The 20,932-nt window shown below is 49.8% G+C and overlaps 2 protein-coding genes across 3 annotated transcripts in view; one reads left to right on the top strand and one right to left on the bottom strand.

The window, feature by feature from the left end:
• The window catches only part of MED12L (mediator complex subunit 12L), a 101,667-nt gene extending 88,376 nt beyond the window's left edge, over positions 1–13,291 (bottom strand). Inside the window, exons 1-9 of the mRNA XM_032697822.1 lie at positions 13,191–13,291; positions 8,404–8,508; positions 6,400–6,591; positions 5,639–5,798; positions 3,325–3,494; positions 2,570–2,680; positions 1,887–2,156; positions 782–931; positions 162–261 (exon numbers count right to left, since the gene is read on the bottom strand). Of these exons, the coding sequence (XP_032553713.1) occupies positions 162–261; positions 782–931; positions 1,887–2,156; positions 2,570–2,680; positions 3,325–3,494; positions 5,639–5,798; positions 6,400–6,591; positions 8,404–8,508; positions 13,191–13,289 (1,357 nt within the window). The 5' untranslated portion in view covers positions 13,290–13,291. The remainder of the gene's footprint in view (positions 1–161; positions 262–781; positions 932–1,886; positions 2,157–2,569; positions 2,681–3,324; positions 3,495–5,638; positions 5,799–6,399; positions 6,592–8,403; positions 8,509–13,190) is intronic.
• A 1,639-nt stretch (positions 13,292–14,930) lies between these two features.
• CLRN1 (clarin 1) lies at positions 14,931–20,220 on the top strand. Of its 2 annotated transcripts, none has more exons than XM_032697921.1 (3): positions 14,931–15,183; positions 17,798–17,977; positions 19,080–20,220. In XM_032697921.1, exons 1-3 carry the CDS (start codon positions 14,931–14,933, stop codon positions 19,343–19,345), a joined length of 699 nt encoding a protein of 232 aa, XP_032553812.1. In that variant the 3' UTR covers positions 19,346–20,220. The 2 variants fall into 2 exon arrangements, with proteins under 2 accessions (XP_032553812.1, XP_032553811.1); XM_032697920.1 differs by having other exon boundaries at positions 19,041–20,220.
• The last annotated feature ends 712 nt before the right edge of the window (positions 20,221–20,932 follow it).

Here is a 20,932-nt window from a genome sequence, read left to right as displayed (position 1 = left end):
TCAGAGAGGAGGGGGAAACAAAAAGGTTCACATTAGAAGACACTGCATTACATTCACCTGCCAATCTATTGCTGGGATTAATCACAGTGCAACAGGATTAGACCCAAGGAAGAACATCTGTAAACCCCAAAGCTCCCAGAGTTTGTTTGGAGTTCTCTCACCTGCAGTTGACTCTTGGCACTTGTCAAACGACCACCTCACCTCCACAGCACGGCCTCTCTGCTTTATCTGCTGCTCCACTTCATAAACCTTTGCCCGAACCTGCAATGAGGAGAGCTGCTCATTAGCTGCTGGGGGAAGGGTCAATGTTCATGTCATGCCTGTGACAGCCTTCTCAGCAGGGGCAAGGGACCCTACGGTGTTCCACAACACCCCCTACATTTGGGAACAACAAACTGAAGAAGGTTCCGTTCAAATCGTCTTGTCTGCTAAGAATCATCTTGTACAATAAAACATCTCTTCCTTCCGTTCCACCCAGCAAAACTTAACTTTCAACATGTCTGAAAAGTCACATCTCCCAAAACATACATCAAGCTTCCTCTTATTTTTCATATTACATCTTAAAATAATTTCAGTTTAATAACAGAAAACATTGGAACATAAATAAAAGTCCTGATACTTTCCCAAAATCAGTCCCAGAATGAAGATCAAACAGCAGCACAGCACTAGCCTTGACAATAGGCCTATGGAAATATCCAAACTTGGCTGCAGTCCTAATGACTACAAATCATTACTGGGATATAAACCAATCCTTAATAATCTGGCAAGAAAAAGAGCTTACCTGCTGATTAAATGCCGAATTTCCACCTGGCATAGGTAAACTGGATGGAGCAACTTGAAGTAAATCCAGAGGTGAGCCTGGATTAACGTTCTTATTTTCATTTGTGGAATAATTCCACACCAAGGCACTTGGGCAACAAAGAGTTACAGTCTGCAAGCAATAGTACAAAACAGAAGTAATTCCTTTTTCTAAACACATGTAATAGACAAAAACAACAATAAGAGCCCAGAATCCTTTTTGGTCCAACTGCTACAGTGAAAAAAACAAGAAGACAGGCTTATGCACAACTACATTTGAGGAAATTCAACTACTGTTTTATTTTCCTCCTTTGTTATTAAAAAAATCACTTAATTATACACATGTTCAATTCCCATTTGTATTGCTTTCATAACACCATCAAAGAACATCACCAAAGGTTAGTTTCAGCCAGATCCTCTCTGTGGAATATGAAGGGACTTTACAAAAAAATAAGTCATTTGGTGTTCACCTTACAGAAAGAAGCTAGATGTGAAAAATTAAAATTTAAGAGATTAATTAAAATCAACTCTTAGTCAAGACTTTAAAGCTCGAAGGAGTCATTGACACGTCCGGATTCCAGTGCGTGGAAATGCTGACGCAGAAACCCTGGACCTACCAGACAGGCTGCTGTGGCACTGCAGCCACGGTGGGCTGCAGGGGCACCGAGGGACGGGCTGAAAGCAGCTCTGACCTCCTCGAAGGTCAGAGCTCACAGGAGTCAGTGCTGCCTCTGCCCAGCCACGCTCAGCAGGCACAGGGGGGTGGCAGGACCACGTGGGTTCACAGGTGACAAGAATAGGATGAGATGCACAGAGCAGGAACCCTCCATCCCAGAGGGAAGGTCTGGCCATCCCCGGCAGGGGAGCAGCTCCTTCCCTCAGCAGAGGTGCAGACACACATTTGGCTCCACGAGCTTCTCCAGGTGGTTCCTCCATCGCACCTCAGCTGGTGCAGAGACACCCCCCCCTCAGTGGGCACAGGCACATTTCAAACCATGGCAAGCACACCTTGTCCCACCCAAACCCCAGTGTTTTCCGACAAGTGGAATGGTCATACCCTGAAAGCAAAGAGCACAACGCTGTCCTACCTGCAGCACACAGCTGAGCCCGTACACCAGGGCACGGTGCTGGGGGCAGGCCAGGAGGTCGGAGCAGGGCAGCTGTGCCAGGCCCACCCCGGGGCCAGGGGCACTCGGGCTGGGCACGGCCAGGGCAGGGTTACTTGGTCCAAGGATCAGATGAGGGGAGTGGGCAGCTGCAAGGCTGGGCCCATCACTGAGCAACAAGGACAGGCGTCTGGCACAGAAATAAGCCAGGCGACGGGACAGGTAAGCTGACTGAACAAACTCTTCTGAATACTGAAATTTAAAAAAAATGCACCGTTTATTACACTCCATATACCCATTTTCCTTAACAATCTGACAGTGGACATGCACAAACTGGAAAGAAACACCTCCAATATTTAGGATGCCAAAAGTTATAAAAGAAAAGAGCAGCTCATATGCAAATTTGTACTTCTATCTCTTAAAAATTCTATCTGCCCTCCAGGACCAGTCACAGTAAGAGAATCCTTCTGCCAAATCGAGTCAAGGATTATAAAGCACAAACATCTTAAAGGTGTTTATAAACTCCAAACATGCACCATTCAATATATTTTGTCAAATGTCCTAAGTAAAAATGTTTAAGTAGATTTTCCCACCACAAATATTAAAACCATTTAACAGGTATGAATCATGCTGACATTGATTTTGGCTTTAAAACATGCATGTACCTGCAACATCAGCGGCAACAACAGCTTCAGAAGATCATCATCAGTGGGCCTGATTTTTTCTAAAACATCCAGTATCCACGTCAAATACTCGTGTCTCTCGAGCATTCCTTCCTTTAAGGATTTCCAATAACACATCACACGTTACCTGGGAGCACTCAACACGCAGGGGTGTAATCCCACAGTTTATTTCACTGTGGTTTAGCCCTTGTTACCCCTGTCAGCACAGAGATACCAATTCCTCAACCTGTTACAGCCCCAGAGCCAACCACCCCCACAGCAGTGCCACAGGCAGGGCAGCACCTGGGTACAGCCCCCTGCTCTGCACAGCTCCAGCTCAGCAGGCAGCTCACAGGTAACCCCAACAGGTAACCCCCTCCCAGCAACCCTCCTGCTACTTCTGTGCTGGGGCAGAAACAACCAGAGAGTTCTGCTGGGCTGGAACTGCGTGGAACCCACAGACAGACACTAACACCCGAGGCCTCGTGCCACAGCAGCCTCAGCCTGATCCACAGCCACTAAAAACACCCTTAAAAAGATGGGATAATACAGAAGAGAGAATAACTGAGTGCACTACTGCAATTGCAATCAGGCACACTGAGAAAATCAGAGCTTTTTCAGCCAGCAAATCTCTAAAAGGAATTAGCATTTACAATTTATGCAAGACTTATGACAAGAGCTACCACTGAGTCCTAAAATTGAACTTTCCAAGAATAGTAACCTTAAAAAAAAAATTCATGCACTCCTAAAAGTATTACCTGAAACATATAAAATGACAATTTTTCATTGTATTCCCAGTGCTTCAGGGCTTGTTCCATCTCTGGAGGCATCACAACAGAGCCGTTGCCTTGGCTCAAAGTCCCATGATAGAACTCAGCAACCTTTGCCAGCTGCTCTCGGAGGTATTTGGTTACAATTTGAGTCCATTCTACAAAATAAGTTTACAATTAGAACACTCCAAGTGATAAAAGGTTCCTTTCACAGTGAGACTCAAAGCAAAGTTGCACTGTCTTTGTCATCACAAATGTTCCCCCCGAGGTGCACAGTGCTGCACCTGTGGTGAATTCAAGGCTGTCTCCCTGTGCCCCTGCCCTCAGAGCACAGGTGCTCTCAGGTGTGCAAGCAGCCTGCATGACACAGGGGGGCCTTTGGGGAACCACCTGTCAGTCTCATCAGATTTCAGCATTCAGCCACAAAACAGCCTGGAAATAGATAAAACAAATATACTGCACTACTTCCTTCCACCTGGAGCTTTACTGCCCTCCCTCTTCCCCCTCCAAATAGAGCCAACATAAAACTCAATGGGATTTTGCACAAGCAGTGGAATGTAAAGCTATTCCTTCTATAACCACTCAAACTGCCAACTCTTCCAGGTTTTCACTCTGATGGGGCTGCAGCAACTCAGAAGCAGTTTCTGCAGCAGGACAGAGCAGGTCTGCACAGCACAGTGAGAAAGGAAAAGAGGACTCGTAACAAAGGAATTCTCTCAGCAGCAACTGGAACAACCCCAGGTATCTGTGAACATCTCAGAGACAAACCCCTGGCAGAGCTCTGTGTATCAGGAGCAGAACCTTACACAAGAGCAGCCTCTTTTATGCCTCCATAACACAGTTGCTTTGACAACTGGGGCTGGTGACTGTCAGTTACAGGAACCACCAGTCTCAAACACAACTGTTTTCACTGTTCACTGCTCACCTCAGACTCTGGCTAGTGCATTCCTTCTTTTTTCCTTTTACATTTGTAATTGGCAGCTCTGTCAACATACACAGACAATACATTGGAAGCTTTTCTACCCAAACCCACTGGAATTTCTGGATGAAGCTAGTGGGGTTCAGTGTTTTCACAAAGCAGTTTAATTACATTTCCATTAAACATTCACTTGCTTCTGGGAAAAAAATTTCAAATCCACTACTTCAAATGTATTTCATTTGAAATACAAAAAGCAATTACCAGTGTCTCTGTGCCACTGAGCTGGAAACAATGCAACCACCTTTCTGGTACCAGAGGTACAGATATAAAATACTCTGGGAACTGCCAAAGGCTGCTCAGTAACACACAGCAAACTACTTCCCACAAAGTTCTCAACAACCTTTGCAGAACAGGGAATTTGGACAGAGGACGGACACAGGCTGGGGAAGCCCCTGAGCCCACAGACACCTCCTGGCCTCCCTGGCTGTGAGGAGGTGCCAGGGCAGGAGCACCTGCCAGCCCCAGACACACACACACAGCCACCTGGAACCTTCCCGGGAAACAAATTCCCTTTAAAGAGCTGCTGTTCCCAGCCAGAGCTAAACAGGTGTAGATTAATTTATCACAGAGTGGACAGCCTTTGCTTTCCCCACCTGGTCCTTACCCCCCTCCCATCAGGAGTCAGCAGGAAGAAGCAGACATTCCTCCCAGCAGTACAGAGATGCAGCTAAACAGCACTGACAGGGTCAGTTCTGAACACAGTCATTTCAAGGACAAAGAAGGAAAATGTTCATTCGTGTCAGCAGAGGAGTTGTAGGTATTGTGTGCAAATTGTGAGAGTAAAACTCCAGCTCTGATAATACTTGAAGTACCTCTGAACACCTTAAAGGTGGTCACTGCCTGGCCCACTGGTTTGGTGCCAGACAGTGTCCCTTAAGGGTGGTACTTAAAATAAATACATTGCCAGCTGTGTTCTAATAAATAAGCTTTGAAATTCACATTTCATTACAGGCTTTCTAAATTAGCAGTTCTGTTCCTTCCCAGGCAACGTTTATCTTGCACAGCCTGTGCCACTCCTGCCAAGCCCCACAGTGACCACTGTGGGTGCTGAAATACAGCACAGCCAATGCTCCTCAGGTGCTGCACCTGCAGATTTTGGGAGCAAACAGCTGGAAGCAGAAGCAGCCAATGCAGCTGTAGTTATGCTCCATGGCTCTTTGTACTCTGACACACTCTAAGTGAAACTGATTTAAAAGCATTTTTATTCCAGTTCCCACCACAAAGATCCCTCTCTGGACACCCAGTAACACCAAAGCTACAAAAAAGAGGAGCAGGCCCCTTCAGCTGTCATCATGCATGGAGACATTAAAGAAGTTTATTTACCAATATTTGGGTCAGTGGCCTGGCGTTTCTTGATTTTAGCTTCAGAAATAGCAGCGTAGTAGGCACATGTCATTTTGATCAGCCATGCTGCTCGCAGCAGTGGCACAGAGTATTTTGCTAAGTAAGCAAAAACATCTTCTTTTTTACTGAGAATAGGAACCTGGAGGGAAAACAGGCAGCAAGTTACAGCACACGGTCCAACAGCAGCTGGCACTGGCAGATCAGCCCAGGCCTCCTCTGCTCAACCCTGCACAGCCAGAACAGCAAACCTGCTCAGCCCAGGAACCCACTGCACCACCAACACCCACTGTCCAGGCACATGGTAACTAAGGGATTCACAAAAAAGAGACACTGCCCCCAGTACCCCCCAGGCTTCATCAGAAGCATCCTCCCCCTGATCAGAGGTGCCTACAGGGCCACAAGAAACCTCGAGAGCCACTGACATCCAAAGTGCAGGAACCATCCTGCAAGCTGATCCTCAGAACCTCTGAGGAACAGAGCTATAGCAAGGCTTTGTGTAAGGGTTCAATAAGATAAACATGCCTGAGATGAAATACAGTTGCTCAAAGGAAGTTTATGTCAGCTAGATCAGAAGTTCCCCTTGCCCAGGTCCCCTCCCTGCAGAGAGGGAAAATGCTGCACAGCAGCAGCTCCTCCAGCACCACTCCTCATCCAGCACATTCCAAAATACTGCCCTGTTCTTACAGCCCAATTCAGCACAATCTAATATCCAAGAAACAGAGGAAGGAGTATTCTGATACCTTTTTTCCTAAGAGAGTCAGGGGCTTGCTTCCTGCCAAATCTGTGAACCAGCTGTGAATGGCACTCTGGGATCGAGCAGTCACCAGCCAGTAGTTGTCTTTGGCATTTACTTGGGGTTTCTTCTTCCCCGTGTCCTGCAAAGTGTTCAGCTTGAGCTTTTCTGCGAGGATGCTGCTGAAGTAAGCACCGATCTGGGGGTGTGGGAAAGCAAAACACGTGACAAGCCAGTAATTAACTATCTGCTGTACATTAATGCAGGAGGATTCCCAGCTGAAGGGATGCAGTGCTCACTCCAGGGCAGGCCAGCAGTCTAATGGGATCACGCTTTGCCTCCCTGCAGTGAGCAAAGGCGGGTTCAGGAGATCAAACCACACAACTGCATTGGTACTGGAGAGGCTGCAGGTCAGCAAACCAGCCAAGGGGACCAGGGCTCAGTGACACCAGGGCTGAGCTGCCCCTTGGGACAGTCCCTGCGTGCCCAGAGCCACGTGCCTCCAGCCAACACGTGCCTGGGATCCAGGCCCCGGGTCAGTGGGTTCTCAGAGCACGTTCTCCCCTCCTGCCCTTTACCACAGCACAGAGGGGGTAAATGCACACTTTTCACTTCTATTTAGATCAAACCACACTGTCACAGGAACCACATCCACCGTCTGTCCATCACCAGCTACAGCAGGCAAAGCTTCAAAGACTCAGGGAAGCTCAGAAGTGTCCAACTTTTATCCAAAGACCTCCACTGCCACTTGGCACCTCCACAAGGAAAAGCTTTGCAAGGTTTGCTTTCCCAGTACTCTCAGTCACAAAACAGCATGAAAAAAAACCCAGAGGTTTTACTCCCATTGTAAGCTTATTCACTTTCAGAATGACTACAATAGGAATGAATGTTTAGGCCTGTCAGTCAGAATAAAATGCTTGATTTTCTAATATATTCATAGCTGGGTAATTTTAAAATATACAGGAAGCTTTTGGGAGATACTGAACTTGTTTTGGTAATTGCACACTTAAATATCCAAGGACCTATAAGCACTTTCTTGTGAATTTCTGTTCTACTTTTCAAACAGTTCTGTTCGATAGAAAAAACAAAAATAATTAATATAGAAGATAGAAAATGCCAGCAGGTAAATATTTGAGGGGAAAAAAAAAAAAGGACTCTGAAGAATATAACAGGAAAACCTTAAAAATTTCAAAGCCAGCAACCTTGTCATTTACTTGCATCTCTTCTTCTACTAAAAGAGCATCACTGAATACACAATTTCATGTTTTCCAATAAGCTGTAAAAAGTTAGAGATTTTTCAGAATCAAATACCAGAAACTTGTTTTCAGACAAAGTACGTTTCTTGATTACATTCTCCCTGCAAACTCTTCCTGCTTTCCCAACGGGGGGGGGGAAGGAGGAAAAAAAAAGGAAACACGAATCTGGACAGATCTCTAGAGGAAATACGGGATGGTTTCTTTCTAAACAGCTATTATTTTCAGTTTGGAGTATAGTAACTAATATTTTAGTGATTTTTATTGCTCTTGTGTATCTCACACTTCTTTGACTCTCAAAAAGAACCATGGGAGAGCTAAGCTAAGTTTCACTAAACAACCCAAGTCTATATTGCCAAGAGACCTGGAACAGAGTGACCAGTTTCTCCTGGCAGAAAACAGTCTCATGAAACAGATACAAGACGGAGCTAAAGATGTGTAACTGTCAGAGACTTCCAGGGAAGGAGTCACTACTGTCTCTGTAAGCCAAGGAAATAAAGGAATAAGAGCAAAAATCAGTGTCTCTTGTGCACTGAAATGTGCTTATTACATTTTGTCCTTGGCATCCATGTTTTCCTGTGAAGATTGATGGCAGCAGGCAGCAGAAGCACAGCTCAGCATTCTGATATTCATTATGTAATTAACTTTCATATCAAGATTCCTGACTAGAAAGCCAAGCATTCAAGACCCAGGTACCACCACTGCCAGCTTGGTTCCAGTTTCAGCGAGTGCACCCAGACTGCAAAGCCCTGTCTTACCTTTGAGGCGTTGATGACAATATTCCTGGCAGATCCGTGCTCATCTCCAGGGAAGGTGGGCTGGTTGCTGAAGCCTTGCTTTACGTTCACTGCCGTGAGCTCATCCTGCAAAGGGTGTTGGAAGTGCAAAAGATGAAACGACAATTTAAGAAGTCTCATTATTCTGAAAAGCATGTTTTTATAAGGAAATGTTTTGCATTTGCTGGTACATCATGCTCTGCATTCACTGAACCCTCAGAGCCCTCTGCACACTCCCAGAATTTTGGTGAAGAGAACACGATGCCACTGCTGCCCCACAGTCCCCCTCGGCTGTTCTCCTCACTGCAGCAGGCTTGAGGCCGTCACTTCATGGGTGCTGCTGGTTTTGCTGACACATTTCTGCCCAGGAGAAGGGCCCAGGAAACAAGACCTTTGCAGCCTCTGTAAAACCTGGAGCAGTCCCCAGCACCCAGCCTGAAATCTTCCTCATGGAAGTGGTGCCAGTCCACAGCCCCCTGAGCAGCAGTGGGAGAGCAGCACACCTTTCTCTCCTGAGATACCCTGGGAAGCAGCTGTGTCACTCCACAGCACAACGCTGCTGTGTGCCCCTTCTTTCACCCAGAACCCCACAAGTCCATTCCCCAGCACAAAGTCAGGTTTGTATCATTGTTTTGTTGATATTTAAAACATTACTATTCTGGTTTGCAGACCCATAACCCCCATTTGAGAACATCTACTGAAATAGGAACGAGATCACCTCTAGCAAAAGCAATGTCAGCTGAACATCCATCCCTGCTGCAACTAAACCCTTTTCTTCTGGAGTTACTTCTGCAGTGGAAGCATTACTAGTCTCCTACCACACTATCAACTCCCCTTCGTTTTGCTGTTTATTGATGCTTCAGCAGGCTTGGCTGGGTCTGTTCACAGCAGGGACACAGAACAGGCAGGTGTAGGGTCAGCAGCATTAGGCAAAAACACACACCCAAGTCTTCACAAACTCCCTCAGGGAGCCCCATCCTTCCCTGTCTTCACTCTATACTTCCACCAAAGTTAATATTTTTCCAGGGAGGCTGTGCCATTTATTCAGTCATTCAGGATCACCTGCCTGTCAGACAGAGGTTTTCCTACACCAGATGAATGGGAACTTGTTGGATTTTCTTGATCTCCCCCTGAGGAGAAGGCACAGATCTCCCCAAAGAAGCAGTTACCTGCCACCACAAGCAGTAACCACAGGTACCCTACACAAGCTCAGGTGGTCCACCAATAGTGAGCTATTGGAACAACCCCTGAGATGGCTGTGAAATAACCTACAAAAGCTAAGAGTGACTGTGCTGAGACCAAGCAAAGAACAGAAAATAAAGTTAAGAATGTCACCATTTTACTAGAAGATTTTATTCCTAGTTTTGGGCAACATGTCTCCCCAAAAACAGTGACCCAGAACCTTCCATTTGGTTTCTTCTCTTACACTTTGCCATGCATTATGCTTTTCAGTATTTTTCCAAAGTTTGAGAGCAACACAGCAGATTGAAACATATTTAGAAGAACTCTAAGCTCTCCAGGATTTTTGAACTTAGCAAACCTCATCTTAATTTTAAATGAAATCAACCAGAATTGCTGGAACACTCCTCCACCCACACTATCCCCCAGCCAGCCCTGAAAACACAGACACAGGGAGAGCTGAAAGTGATCAAAGGGATTATGAGTAAATAAATAAAAGGTAAATGGCAAACAGATGGAGACATATGTTACTATTAGTGCCATTTCCAGGGCTGACCCTCGTTCTGTTATCTTTAAACTTCCTCTTTCAAACAAGCTGTCTAGATAGCATTATGCTGAAAATAACCAAGAACAGTCTGTTGTGCTGCTGCATCTACCACCACTGTGGGAACAAGTTGTGAGGGGCTGACAACACAAACACATCAGTGTTTGGTTTGTCTGGCTCAGTCACCAGCTCAGATTTCCCCTACTGCTTCAGCAGAACTTGGAGCATGGCACAGCTGCGTAACCGAGCATCACCTGAAAATGAAGACGAGTCCCCTTCGAACACAAGGCACAGAGACACCTTTACAAAGGAATTAATGATAAAATGGATGTTCACAGGAGCTCTCGTTACATCTCACTCGCACCAGCTCCAGTATCAGCTCAGGATCATTCTCCAGACCACGGCTGTTCCACGGCAGGGGGAAGCTCCTGGCACAGCAGCAGGAAGACTGGCACAGCTCAGCTGTACACGCTGATCCTACGAGGGTCAAGCCCACTTGACTTGGCCCTGTGCTAAGCAGAGGCACAGCAGCACCACACGCTGGTTCCTTGGGCTCCTGCAGGGACCAGGAGCTGCCTTTCCAGATGTCAAGCAGGGCCCCAGGTGCCCCCGGTCAAGGCTTAAAACCCTTCTGCAATTTTCAACAGCCAAGTGAACATTCAGGCCCAACTTGCATTAATTTTTTTCAGAAAGAATTTTACTTGTTTTGTGGGGGACATTCAAGCCCCACGCACAGCCTGGTGTGAACACAACATGTACAGAGGGGATCTGTAGAGAAGGGCAGCCCGACAAGCTCAGGACGAAGTTCGTTCCCAGGAGCTGAGCAGCAGACCCTGATGGCAGCCTGCTCGTGGTCCTTAGCTCTGAGCTGGACACCCGTGGCACTTACAAAGAGTTCACCCGTGGCACTTACAAGGAGTTCACCCGTGGCACTTACAAGGAGTTCACCCGTGGCACTTACAAGGAGTTCACCCGTGGCACTTACAAGGAGTTCACCCGTGGCACTTACAAGGAGTTCACCCGTGGCACTTACCCAGCCAGCTGCATCCCTGCACTCAGATCCACATGAGAAGAAATGGGCCCAGTGTTAGAACAGAGCACCATGGTGTTATTGTTGGGTGTTCTGGATTGTATAATTCCATATTCATTTGCTTTTAATTAATACAAACAAGCTCTTTCAACTGAAGCATTCCCCTGCTTCCCTGTGTCTGCAGTAACACTTACTGCAGCACCAGGCCACTGAGATAAAGGCAGGGAGCTGAGGATGTGTCAAGGTTCTGAAAAACTGGGAACTGGCCAGTTCATTCTGACACCTGAGCTGGGCAAACAGACAATGTGCAGAGTTATACCACCACCACCACCTGAATCTCTGACAGATGTGCCTTTTCTTCCCAACCTCAAAAATATTATTTCAGAATGGAACTGTAAAAGAAGTCCACATTAAACTCACCAACACAGGTGCAATGAAGACTTTTCCCCAAGCTACATCTCGATAAATCCCACCATGGCCAACAACAGTAAGCCTACTGCAGTTATTTTCTGCTTATTAATGCACCCATAAAACCTATTTTAAGTATTAACCATCTGGACACTTGCCACTTCCATTCTTATTGTAATGGGCTGCATATTTATAAATGTGTCTGCAAGAATCAATCCACCACCTGACTAAAAATATTCAACAGTTCAGAGCTAAAAATTCACCTCCAGACATTACCATAGCGGAGTCCAGATGCAGTTCTGCAAGCCTGGCCAGGATCATGCGTAGAAATTACACTTAGAGGAATATTTCCAGTTACTGTTACCATCAAGGTTGTAAGTATGATGCATGGTGGCACAAGAGTGATGAGACAGAAAGATGCCAGAGGTCACAAACACTGAGCAGGTTTGTCTCCAGGGCTTAGCAACAGACTTGAATCCACATCTTCTACTGACTGTTGTTCAAGCCCCTCTCTCAGCCAGCACTGACCAACAGTGTGGCTTTGATGAGCGCTCTCCAGCCAATGTAAACCAGATGATGATGCTCATAAACCACTAACAAATTACTCTAATTAGCCTCCATGCTGGAAGCTTCATCAACACGACAACAGACCAGGAGCAAAGCACAAAGAGGGCTGCATGGCTGCCCTGCTGTACTTGCTCCGTTTAACCAGAGCTCATCCTCACTGCCAGCCTGATGACTTCCACGAGTACCAAATTCACTGGGAGAGAAGGCAGCCAGGAACCAGCACAGGAGACTCCAGAGGTCAGGGGTACCTGCACACACAGCTTTGCGTACAAGCCACAACACAACATGCAAGGCTGATCTCAGAGAGACCCATTGACTTTACTGGGAGACATCCCACTCACAAAACCTTCCCAGAGGCTCCTTCCACTCCCCTATGGAGGGTTAGCGGCTGGGAAGCAAGGCTGGGAAGCCAAGCTGAGGAAAGCAGTGCCCTGTGGGGCTTTGCTGGATCAGCAAGCCACATCACAGCACCCACCTGAGCTACACAATTGCCCCAGCTCCAGTGGCAGCAGGTCTCTGTGGGTTTGGTTGTGGTACCCGTGAGCAGGAAAGCCACAGCCTCATGGAAGAGGACAACCTACAGCCCCACTCACCTCCACCCTGTTTTCAGATGCATTTCCCGACCTCCAACACCCTCCAGCCCTTTTATTCCTCTGACGGTGGGTCACTGCTGTTAGGTCAGACACATGGTGGGCAGCTCAGCAGGACCACGCTCGCTCTGGCCACCAGCACCCCTCTTCCTCCGGGCCAGGGATGCCCTTCACGGGCAGAGGGTGCCTCCCATGCAGATGCCTGTACCCCTCACGGGCCAGAGGTGCCCCTCACTGCCACGGCTCCTACACCCTCCCCACCGCCCCAGGGGCGAGCCCGGTGCCGCGGCAGCGATGCGGTGACCGCGGGCGGTGAGCGGGGTGACCGGGGGCCCCCGCCTCGCCGCAGAAAATGCAAGTCAGCGGCGGCTCGGCGGCCGCAGGCGCCGCTCAAAAGTTTGGGGGGAGGCGCCGGGCCGGGAGCCGCGGGCGGGGGTCCCGCCGGTCTCACCTCCTTCTGGTGCGGGTCCTGCGGGTAAACGTCGGGCGGCCCGAGGCGCGGGCGCTTGAGCGGGCGATGCTCATAGCTGAGGAGCCCGAAGGCGGCCATCATCGCTCATGTTCGCGGGCCCCAGCGCCGGGAGCAGCGTGGGCGGCCCCCCGGCTCACCCCGCGCCGGGGGCGGGCTGCGGGGCCGGGCGGGGGCGGCGCGGCTCGGCCCACCCGCTCCGCATCGCCCGCGCCAGGTGCCGGCCGGGCCGCCCCCGCACCGCGCCGGGCTGGGCTGGGCACGGCGGCTGCGGGGGGACCCCCGGCTGCCCCCGGGCCGGCGGGGCCGAGGCGCTGGGGCAGCGCCTGGGGAGCGGAGCGGGGCGGCCGAGCAGCCGCAGGGACGCGGCATCCGCACCCTGTCGCCTCCCCCATCTTTAGCATCTTCGTTGTAGCGGAGAAACCAATTCCTCGAGGCGGCGGCCGCCCGCCCGTCACACCGCCCCGCACAGTCCCCGCGCTCCGGGGGCACGTTCCGCCGCTGGGCTCCCGGCAGCAGCGCCCGGTCCCGGTCCCGGTCCGAGCCGCCCTCCGCAGCTCCCGGCTGGGGAGGGGGAGCAGCAGAGACCCCACTTCCCGCGTGAAGCCTCAGCGCCCTGAGGCCGAGCGGAGGAGCGAGGGCATTCTCCCTCTGTTCCCTGCTCGGGGGCCGAGGGATCCCGACCCGCTCCCGGAGCTACCGAAGGGCTGTGAGGGCGCACGATGCTGCTCCGGCAGCAGTGACCGCATCCCCGGGGGCTGCAGCCTCGGCTGGCCCTGGCTGAGTCCCTCCGGCCACGGCCTTCCAGCTGCCACTGGGCACGCTGCTCATCCCGAAGGATGCTCCCAGGGGCCCATCTGTACCACCCGAGTGGATCCACTGATCCCAGCGGATGGGGCAAGCAGGGCAGGATACGTGATGTCAACGAAAGTGCAGTTTCTGATTAATGAATCTTCAAAACACAAGCAATAAAACATGAAAGCGTCAGGGCGCCCTTTTCCAGCGTCAGTGGATGTCCCACACCTGCCCACCTTCCTGACGGGGCTGCAGCCGCGACTACAGTCTGCGACCGACCCGCGCCCTGCTCCACAGAACACCTTCCCGTCGCTCAGCAGAGCTGTCCTCTCCGCAGGTGCTGGAGCGGTGGGTGCATTCCTCTATCAGCTTTACAGTAAGAAAGCACGAGAACTTTTCCCCTTTCTGCCTAGTACTTGTGCCAGATCAGGAACAGCAAAAGAGAAATACACTCGGGGGGGGGGGGGGGGGAAGGAAGAACAGCACAGTTGGCTTTAGAAAAAAAACTGGAAAAATAAACCTTTTGAGAACTTCCATTATGGAGAGCAGATAATCAGATGCACCAGGGAAGCTGTCTCTGAACCCCCCACTCCCGCGGGGGCTGGGACAAGCAGAGCACTCATCAAATTACAGAGATCAGTCATCCTAAACCCGCGCTATCAAGTGACAGGAGATGCACTGAAACCCTCCGCAAAGCTGTACGGAGGGGGACGGGGAAGAAGAGTCTTTACAGCGTTCTCCAGGCAGTGCCTGCCTGTGGCTGGGCTCTGGGGCTCCGGAGAGGCTGCAGCTCTCCGGGCAGGGCTGGCCGGGCGCGGGGCTCTCTCGGGGCAGGGCTGGCCGGGTGCCCGGGGCTCTGCAGCACCGCTGCTGAGGAGCTCGGCAGCGCCTCGGCCACAGCGCGTCCCCGGCGGTGCGGGTGCCACCATGCCAGCCCCGCAGAAGAAGCTGATCTTCTGCACGGCCGGGGTGCTGAGCCTCGCCTGCGCGCTGGGCACGGCGGCGGCCGTGGGCACCCAGCTCTGGGTGAGGGGCACGACCCTCTGCACCACGGGAGCGCTGCTCGTCAACGCCACCGGCCCGGAGCTGCACAAGTTCATCGGCGAGATCCAGTACGGGCTCTTCTCCGGGCACCGTGTGCGGCAGTGCGGGCTCGGGGGGAGACCCTTTCAGTTCTCATGTGAGTAGCGATGGCGTTTGGGTTATTTACAGCGAGCTGCTGACAGCGGGGTGGCGGGACGGGGCTGCCCGCACGGGACGGGGCTGCCCGCACGGCCCCTCGCTCGGACACCGAGCCCAGCAACACGGGACGTGCCAGAGCAACGCTGCCCTTACAGTGCTCTGGTCCTCAGTCAAGTAACTTATTTTCTGATACTGGTAAAGCCTGGCTAATGTCTTCAAGAATCTACATTGCAGTTACACAGATATTCACATTTCAAAATATTTTGTACTGTTACTTTAGAAAAAAAGAATATTTTGGGGTTTTAATTAACCTCTGCCATCTTTTTCTGCATCAACATTACACCCTCTGTGCTGTCAAGAAGAATGAACTAAACCAGCAGGGATCTAATGAACGAGCTGGGGCACCGGCTGCTCTCGAGAAACAAAGCAGCCCGAAAGTTCTCAATCTGCAGCACTAATTGGAAGGGCTGGGGGAGGCTGGCTGACTGGGTACCTGACACACAGAATGTCAAAGAATTAGCAATGGCTTTGCTTTACATTCAAAATCTATTTGTCTTCAAGGATAAGATCAATAAAATGATCAAGTGAGACATTTGTATCCAGCAGCACGTGGAACAAGCGGTAAGGAACAGCCCATTGCTGTGTGCACAATGTGTCAGCCGAAGTTACTACAGCAGACAGCTTATGAGCTTCTGCCACAACAGCACTGGCAAATTGCTCTTCAGTGATTGAATGCAAGAGAAGGCTACCAGATTAGGTACCAGAAATTATTTACTACGTAACAGTTTCCCAAAGTAGTGACCAAGTTAATTTTATATTATATTAAGATTTGCTGTCTCTAAATTCCATCACTAGTCCGCTTGCACAGCTGAAGTCCCTCCTCAATCGCTTTGTGTGCCATCACCGTGTGCAGACATTTCACCCTGAGTGAATTTTCAGAGAGGTTTATCCAATCCCGAGGGATTGGGAGACTGTTGTGACCCAGGGCTGGCCCAGCCACCAGCAGCACAGGAGCTGACACTCATCAGGGCTCAGTCAGTGACAGCTGGAAGGGGAAACCTGCAGCCGAGGCAGGAGCCTTCACCTCAGAGAGCACTTAGTGCAACAGGCTGATCCCGCTCCCTGGGGCTGGAGCAGCCCCATCCCATCGCCCCAGGAGCTTGGCAGGAGCACTCCAGAAAGCAGGACAGACATATACAATACACAGCCATAGCTTAATGCACTCACTGCGCTTAAGCATGTCTGAGGAGATCAGAAAATAGGCTAAATGATTTAGTTCCATGCTTGTTCCCATTAAATGCTCCCCTCTGACCACTATATCTCTTTTAATTATAGCATGAATTTGCTCTGCCAGCAAACCCAGTTCAGCTGGGGAAAGCTTCTGCTCCATTTGTTCCTGCTCATTCCCATCAGTTTCTGGGTCAGCAGTTCATTTTCTAAAGGTTGCTGCCACACACAGGTTCATACAGTGTTTTCCTTTCAAGACTACATTGCTGCTAGAATTAATTTTTCCTGGTATGTCACATATACAGTTTCAATGGCAAACAGCTGTAGATGCAGGTGCCATGGGAAGGATTCCATACCATGCCATAAATTGTTTTCTTAAAATAAACAATACGAAATTGTATTATTAAATCCACAGTTCTGCGTGTTTTCCCCAAACATAAGTAGTATCACAGAACTAATGCTATTCCTTGTAGGAAACCTGCACAGGGAGGCCCTGGAAGGGGCTGTCAGGTCTCCCTGGAGCCTTCTTTCTCCAGGTGAACCCCCCCAACTCTCCCAGCCTGGCTCCAGAGCAGAAGGGCTCCAGCTGTGGAGCAGTTTGATGGTAAAGGCTTTACAAGGAGAAGTAATTGATGTGAGGCATTATTACCCCCATGGATCAGGAGCAGTAAAGTGTATTTCACTGTTCCTTCCACAATACTTGTTGTTGCCAAACAAACAGGAATGATTAAAAATCATTCTCTCATGTTCTCTGACTAACTATCCCCCATATCATGCTCTCTGACTAACTATCCCGCACCCTAGCCAAGCAGGATCACAGTTTGAAATAGTAGCTAAAAAGCTGCATAAAAATATTTAAAATAAATTATTCCTGAATTTGTGCATTCATAATCACAGTAAAAATTCATTTCCAATGTCACATCCTTCCGTGGGACATCGTAAGCACAAATGAAAACTGGAAGTTTGTTTCTGGATTTATTTTCCCCCATCCCCAAAGAGGAGGTGGTGGCCAACCCATAATACTGGGGGGGTGAGAGCCCTCCAGGCCACCTCACAAGGCAGACCTGCCTCCACAGATATGGATTCCCGCTCTTTTTCCCAAAAATACGCTGTTCATATTAAGGACAAAATACCACCTCCAGGAAGGGGAGGAGAGGCTTCCCCTGGAGCTTTCTTTCCTGACCAGTCTCTGCTTCTGAGTTTCACAGATTATTTCTGCCTCAACACATCCATGAAAACCCGTTTCTAGTTAATAACTTCTTTGGTTGCATTTAGAAGAGCAGGATTAAAACAACTACCACAAACCAGCAGAAACCCCCCCAGCCTGATTTGAGAGACAACTCTGCCTAATATACATAATAATATTGTGTTTGTTTTGTTTCCAGTTTTTCCAGATTTGCTCAAAATTATCCCTGCAAGTATCCATGTTAGTGTCATTCTCTTCTGTACAGTACTGATCATCTTTGCTCTGGTGGGAGCAGGGTTCTTCATGTTCAATGCTTTTGGCAGCCCCTACGAAACACTGCATGGTCCTGTTGGGCTGTACCTCTGGAGCTTCATTGCCTGTGAGTATCAGCAGCCCTGTCCTGCCAGGCTGACTCTGCTCTGAGTTTGCTACTCACAGTGACCCCTCTATTGACACAGGAGGGTGTGTTAAGGACTGGGGCTGCATTGACTCTAAGCCAGCAAAGTCGAGCCAGGCAGGAAGGCAAGGGACTCTGCTGTGTAAAATCACATGTTTTCTAAATTGGAGTTAAGAGATAGAATGGGAAATCCCCCCCAAGGGCAGGTGGCAGGATGGGGACAGTCAAGCTGCTGCAGAAAGGTGCACAAGCCCCAGGGACAGAGGTGGTGCTGCATCACTGACACTCAACACACAGTCATAACCAGGAACCAGGTGAAAAACAACCAAAAGATGTCAGTGGTGCAACTGCTCCCACAACAGGAGGGTTCCAGTGTAAGTGAGGTCACCCCTTAGAGCAGCACGGCCTTGCCAAGGACTGAAGGGCTGAGCAGCAGAGAGGGATGGGCTGGCAGCAGCTTGCTGTGAGGGTGGTCTCTGAGAGCCACTGCCACCAGGGAAAAGAGAGTACCCCTGTCCCTCTGCCACACAGGGATAACAGAGCATCCTTGTCCCTCTACCACCAGGGATAAGAGAGCATCCCTGTCCCTCTTCCATCAGGGATAACAGAGCATCCCTGTCCCTCTGCCACACAGGGAGGGTAACACCCACTCTCCAGGCTGCTGGCTTGGCTGACAAGTAGGTTTACCCTGACTTTACAAGGTATTATATGTTGCAATCATAACTTAATAAAGGACTTGAGTATGTCTTTATCTTCAGACACGCAGACAGCTCCGTTATGCTCAATGGGACAATGAGTGGCTTAAAGCTGAACACGAGCACAGATATTTTGCTGGCTCGGGGCACTAAAGCAGCCATGCTCAATATTGCTGGTCCTGAGCCAAATTCAATTAGAAAAGCTTACCAATTTCAGTAGCCATTGGTTTGGATTCCAAAAATAAACCCTGTTAAAGCTAAATTACAGTGGCCATAAGAACACTCTGCATGTGGTCTTTGGCTGTGGCACACACACATACACACACACACACACACAGGGCATGACTGAGGGGTTGCCAAGGTGACGAGCATCTCCCCCTCCCTTTCAGGTTCCTGCGGTTGCCTCATCATGATTCTCTTCTGCTCAGAGGTGAAGATCCATCACCTTTCAGAGAAGATCGCTAATTTCAAGGAGGGAACCTTTACATTCAAGACTCACAGTGAACAGTTTGCAAATTCCTTCTGGACCATCCTGGTTTGCTCCCTGGTGCACTTCCTCAATGCCCTGCTAATCCGATTTGCTGGGTTTGAATTTCCCTTTTCAAAATCAAAAGATTCAGGGAGGATCACAGGAGCAGTTGACCTGATGTATTAGAATTACAGGATTTAACAACATTTCAAGCAAAGAGATTTGTCACTACTACATCAACAATCACCAGATGTACTAACTTGCAAACAATTAGCTCTGAAGAAGGTAAAACAAAAGAGAAGATTTCAAATAAGCATCACTACGGTGCATGCAGTGAACAAAAGAAGAGATGCTGAATGGTAATGTCTGGATGGAAATGCCCTCTTTCATGGGGTAAGGCCTTATTAAGACATTTGCCTTTTTTCCAGTAAACTATTTGAAAAGTAGCTGGTATGAAGAAAACTAGAAATCTCAGTAGCGTTGCACGGGATCTGGAAAGTCCAGTTTGCAGTAGAGACCCACACTCACCAGCAGCAGCTTTGCCCTTCAGCCCTGGTGGAAGCAAGGACACAGCTGTGACCACGCCAGGGAATGAGGACACGCAGCAAACTCAGACACCCAGCGAGGGACAGGACAAGGACTGGGCTCTGCCCTGACACCCCTCGGGCTCCAGCTCACACACACAGTGCTCAGCAGGAACAGGAGCTACAGCGAGTGCTTGGGGGGTAAAACCCAAACACCTGCACCCACCACCAGCACTCTGACCTGGCACCAAATGCACGGCAACAACACTGTTTCTCTCCATAAAGCTCTCTCTTGGGGTTTTAGTTTTAACAAACCAAACTGTGCTCTGAGCCCCAAGTCCCAGGAGCTCCTGTTACCCCTGCAGTGGCTGCAGCTCGATGACAGAGCTGTCACAGCAGAGCAGCACTCGGGGAATGTGCTGCATGATCCTGCTTGCCTCAGGGAGGCAGCCGGGCTCGGCACTGCCAAACAACCCCTCTGCAGCTCATCAGGCAAAAGGCATTTAGGGAGTGAGCCCAGGGACCTTCATCTCCCATTGCCCCCTCCCAGAGCTCCCAAGAACCCTGCCTGGAGAGCAGCCCTGCAAACTCTTATCAAATAACAATAAACCAAGTCAGAACCTTTGGAAAGGGCAGCAACAACACAACAGACAGGCTCCCTGGCACACTGCAGCTCAGCAGGGACTAAGGAAGGAACACGGCAAGGTCTGGTGCAGGAAGCCAGAACAGACGGCCACAGCAGCCCTCACACCCTGAGACATCCTCAGGTCACTTAAAGCAACAGACCCTCCCGCAGGGGCAGCAGAGCCAGCCCAGCTACCGACAGGCTGAGACGGGAGCAAAGACTCCCCGCACGGGATCACCTGGGTGCCTTGGAGACGAGCTGCTCCTCACACGACACGGAAACGGCACTCAGAGCAAACACAAGGACACAGCCCCTGCCCCAGCCACCTATTTATCTGCGGGGGCTGTGCCCAGCTGTGGGTGAGGAGCAATCCCGCCTGGCTGCAGGTGAGGAGGGATCCCACCCCGAGTCCACTCCGTCCCCCGGGTGCAAAACGGGCCCAGTTACCAGATATCCGAGCCCTCTGCCCTTCGGGCACTACCAGACAACGAGGCCTCACTCACTTCGATGCCTTTTTTCGTACTTCTGCAGTGAATGGCAAAACACTGCTGGGTTCTTGTAGAGGTTTGTCAGCTGCATCCCCGTTACCCAAACACTTTCCCAAGGCAGCTCTGCCCCTGCTTC

The sequence above is a fragment of the Chiroxiphia lanceolata genome, chromosome 10 (assembly GCF_009829145.1).
Source record: "Chiroxiphia lanceolata isolate bChiLan1 chromosome 10, bChiLan1.pri, whole genome shotgun sequence".
In the NCBI taxonomy this organism is placed as follows: Eukaryota; Metazoa; Chordata; class Aves; order Passeriformes; family Pipridae; genus Chiroxiphia; species Chiroxiphia lanceolata.
This window is presented reverse-complemented; position numbering and strand designations above follow the sequence as displayed.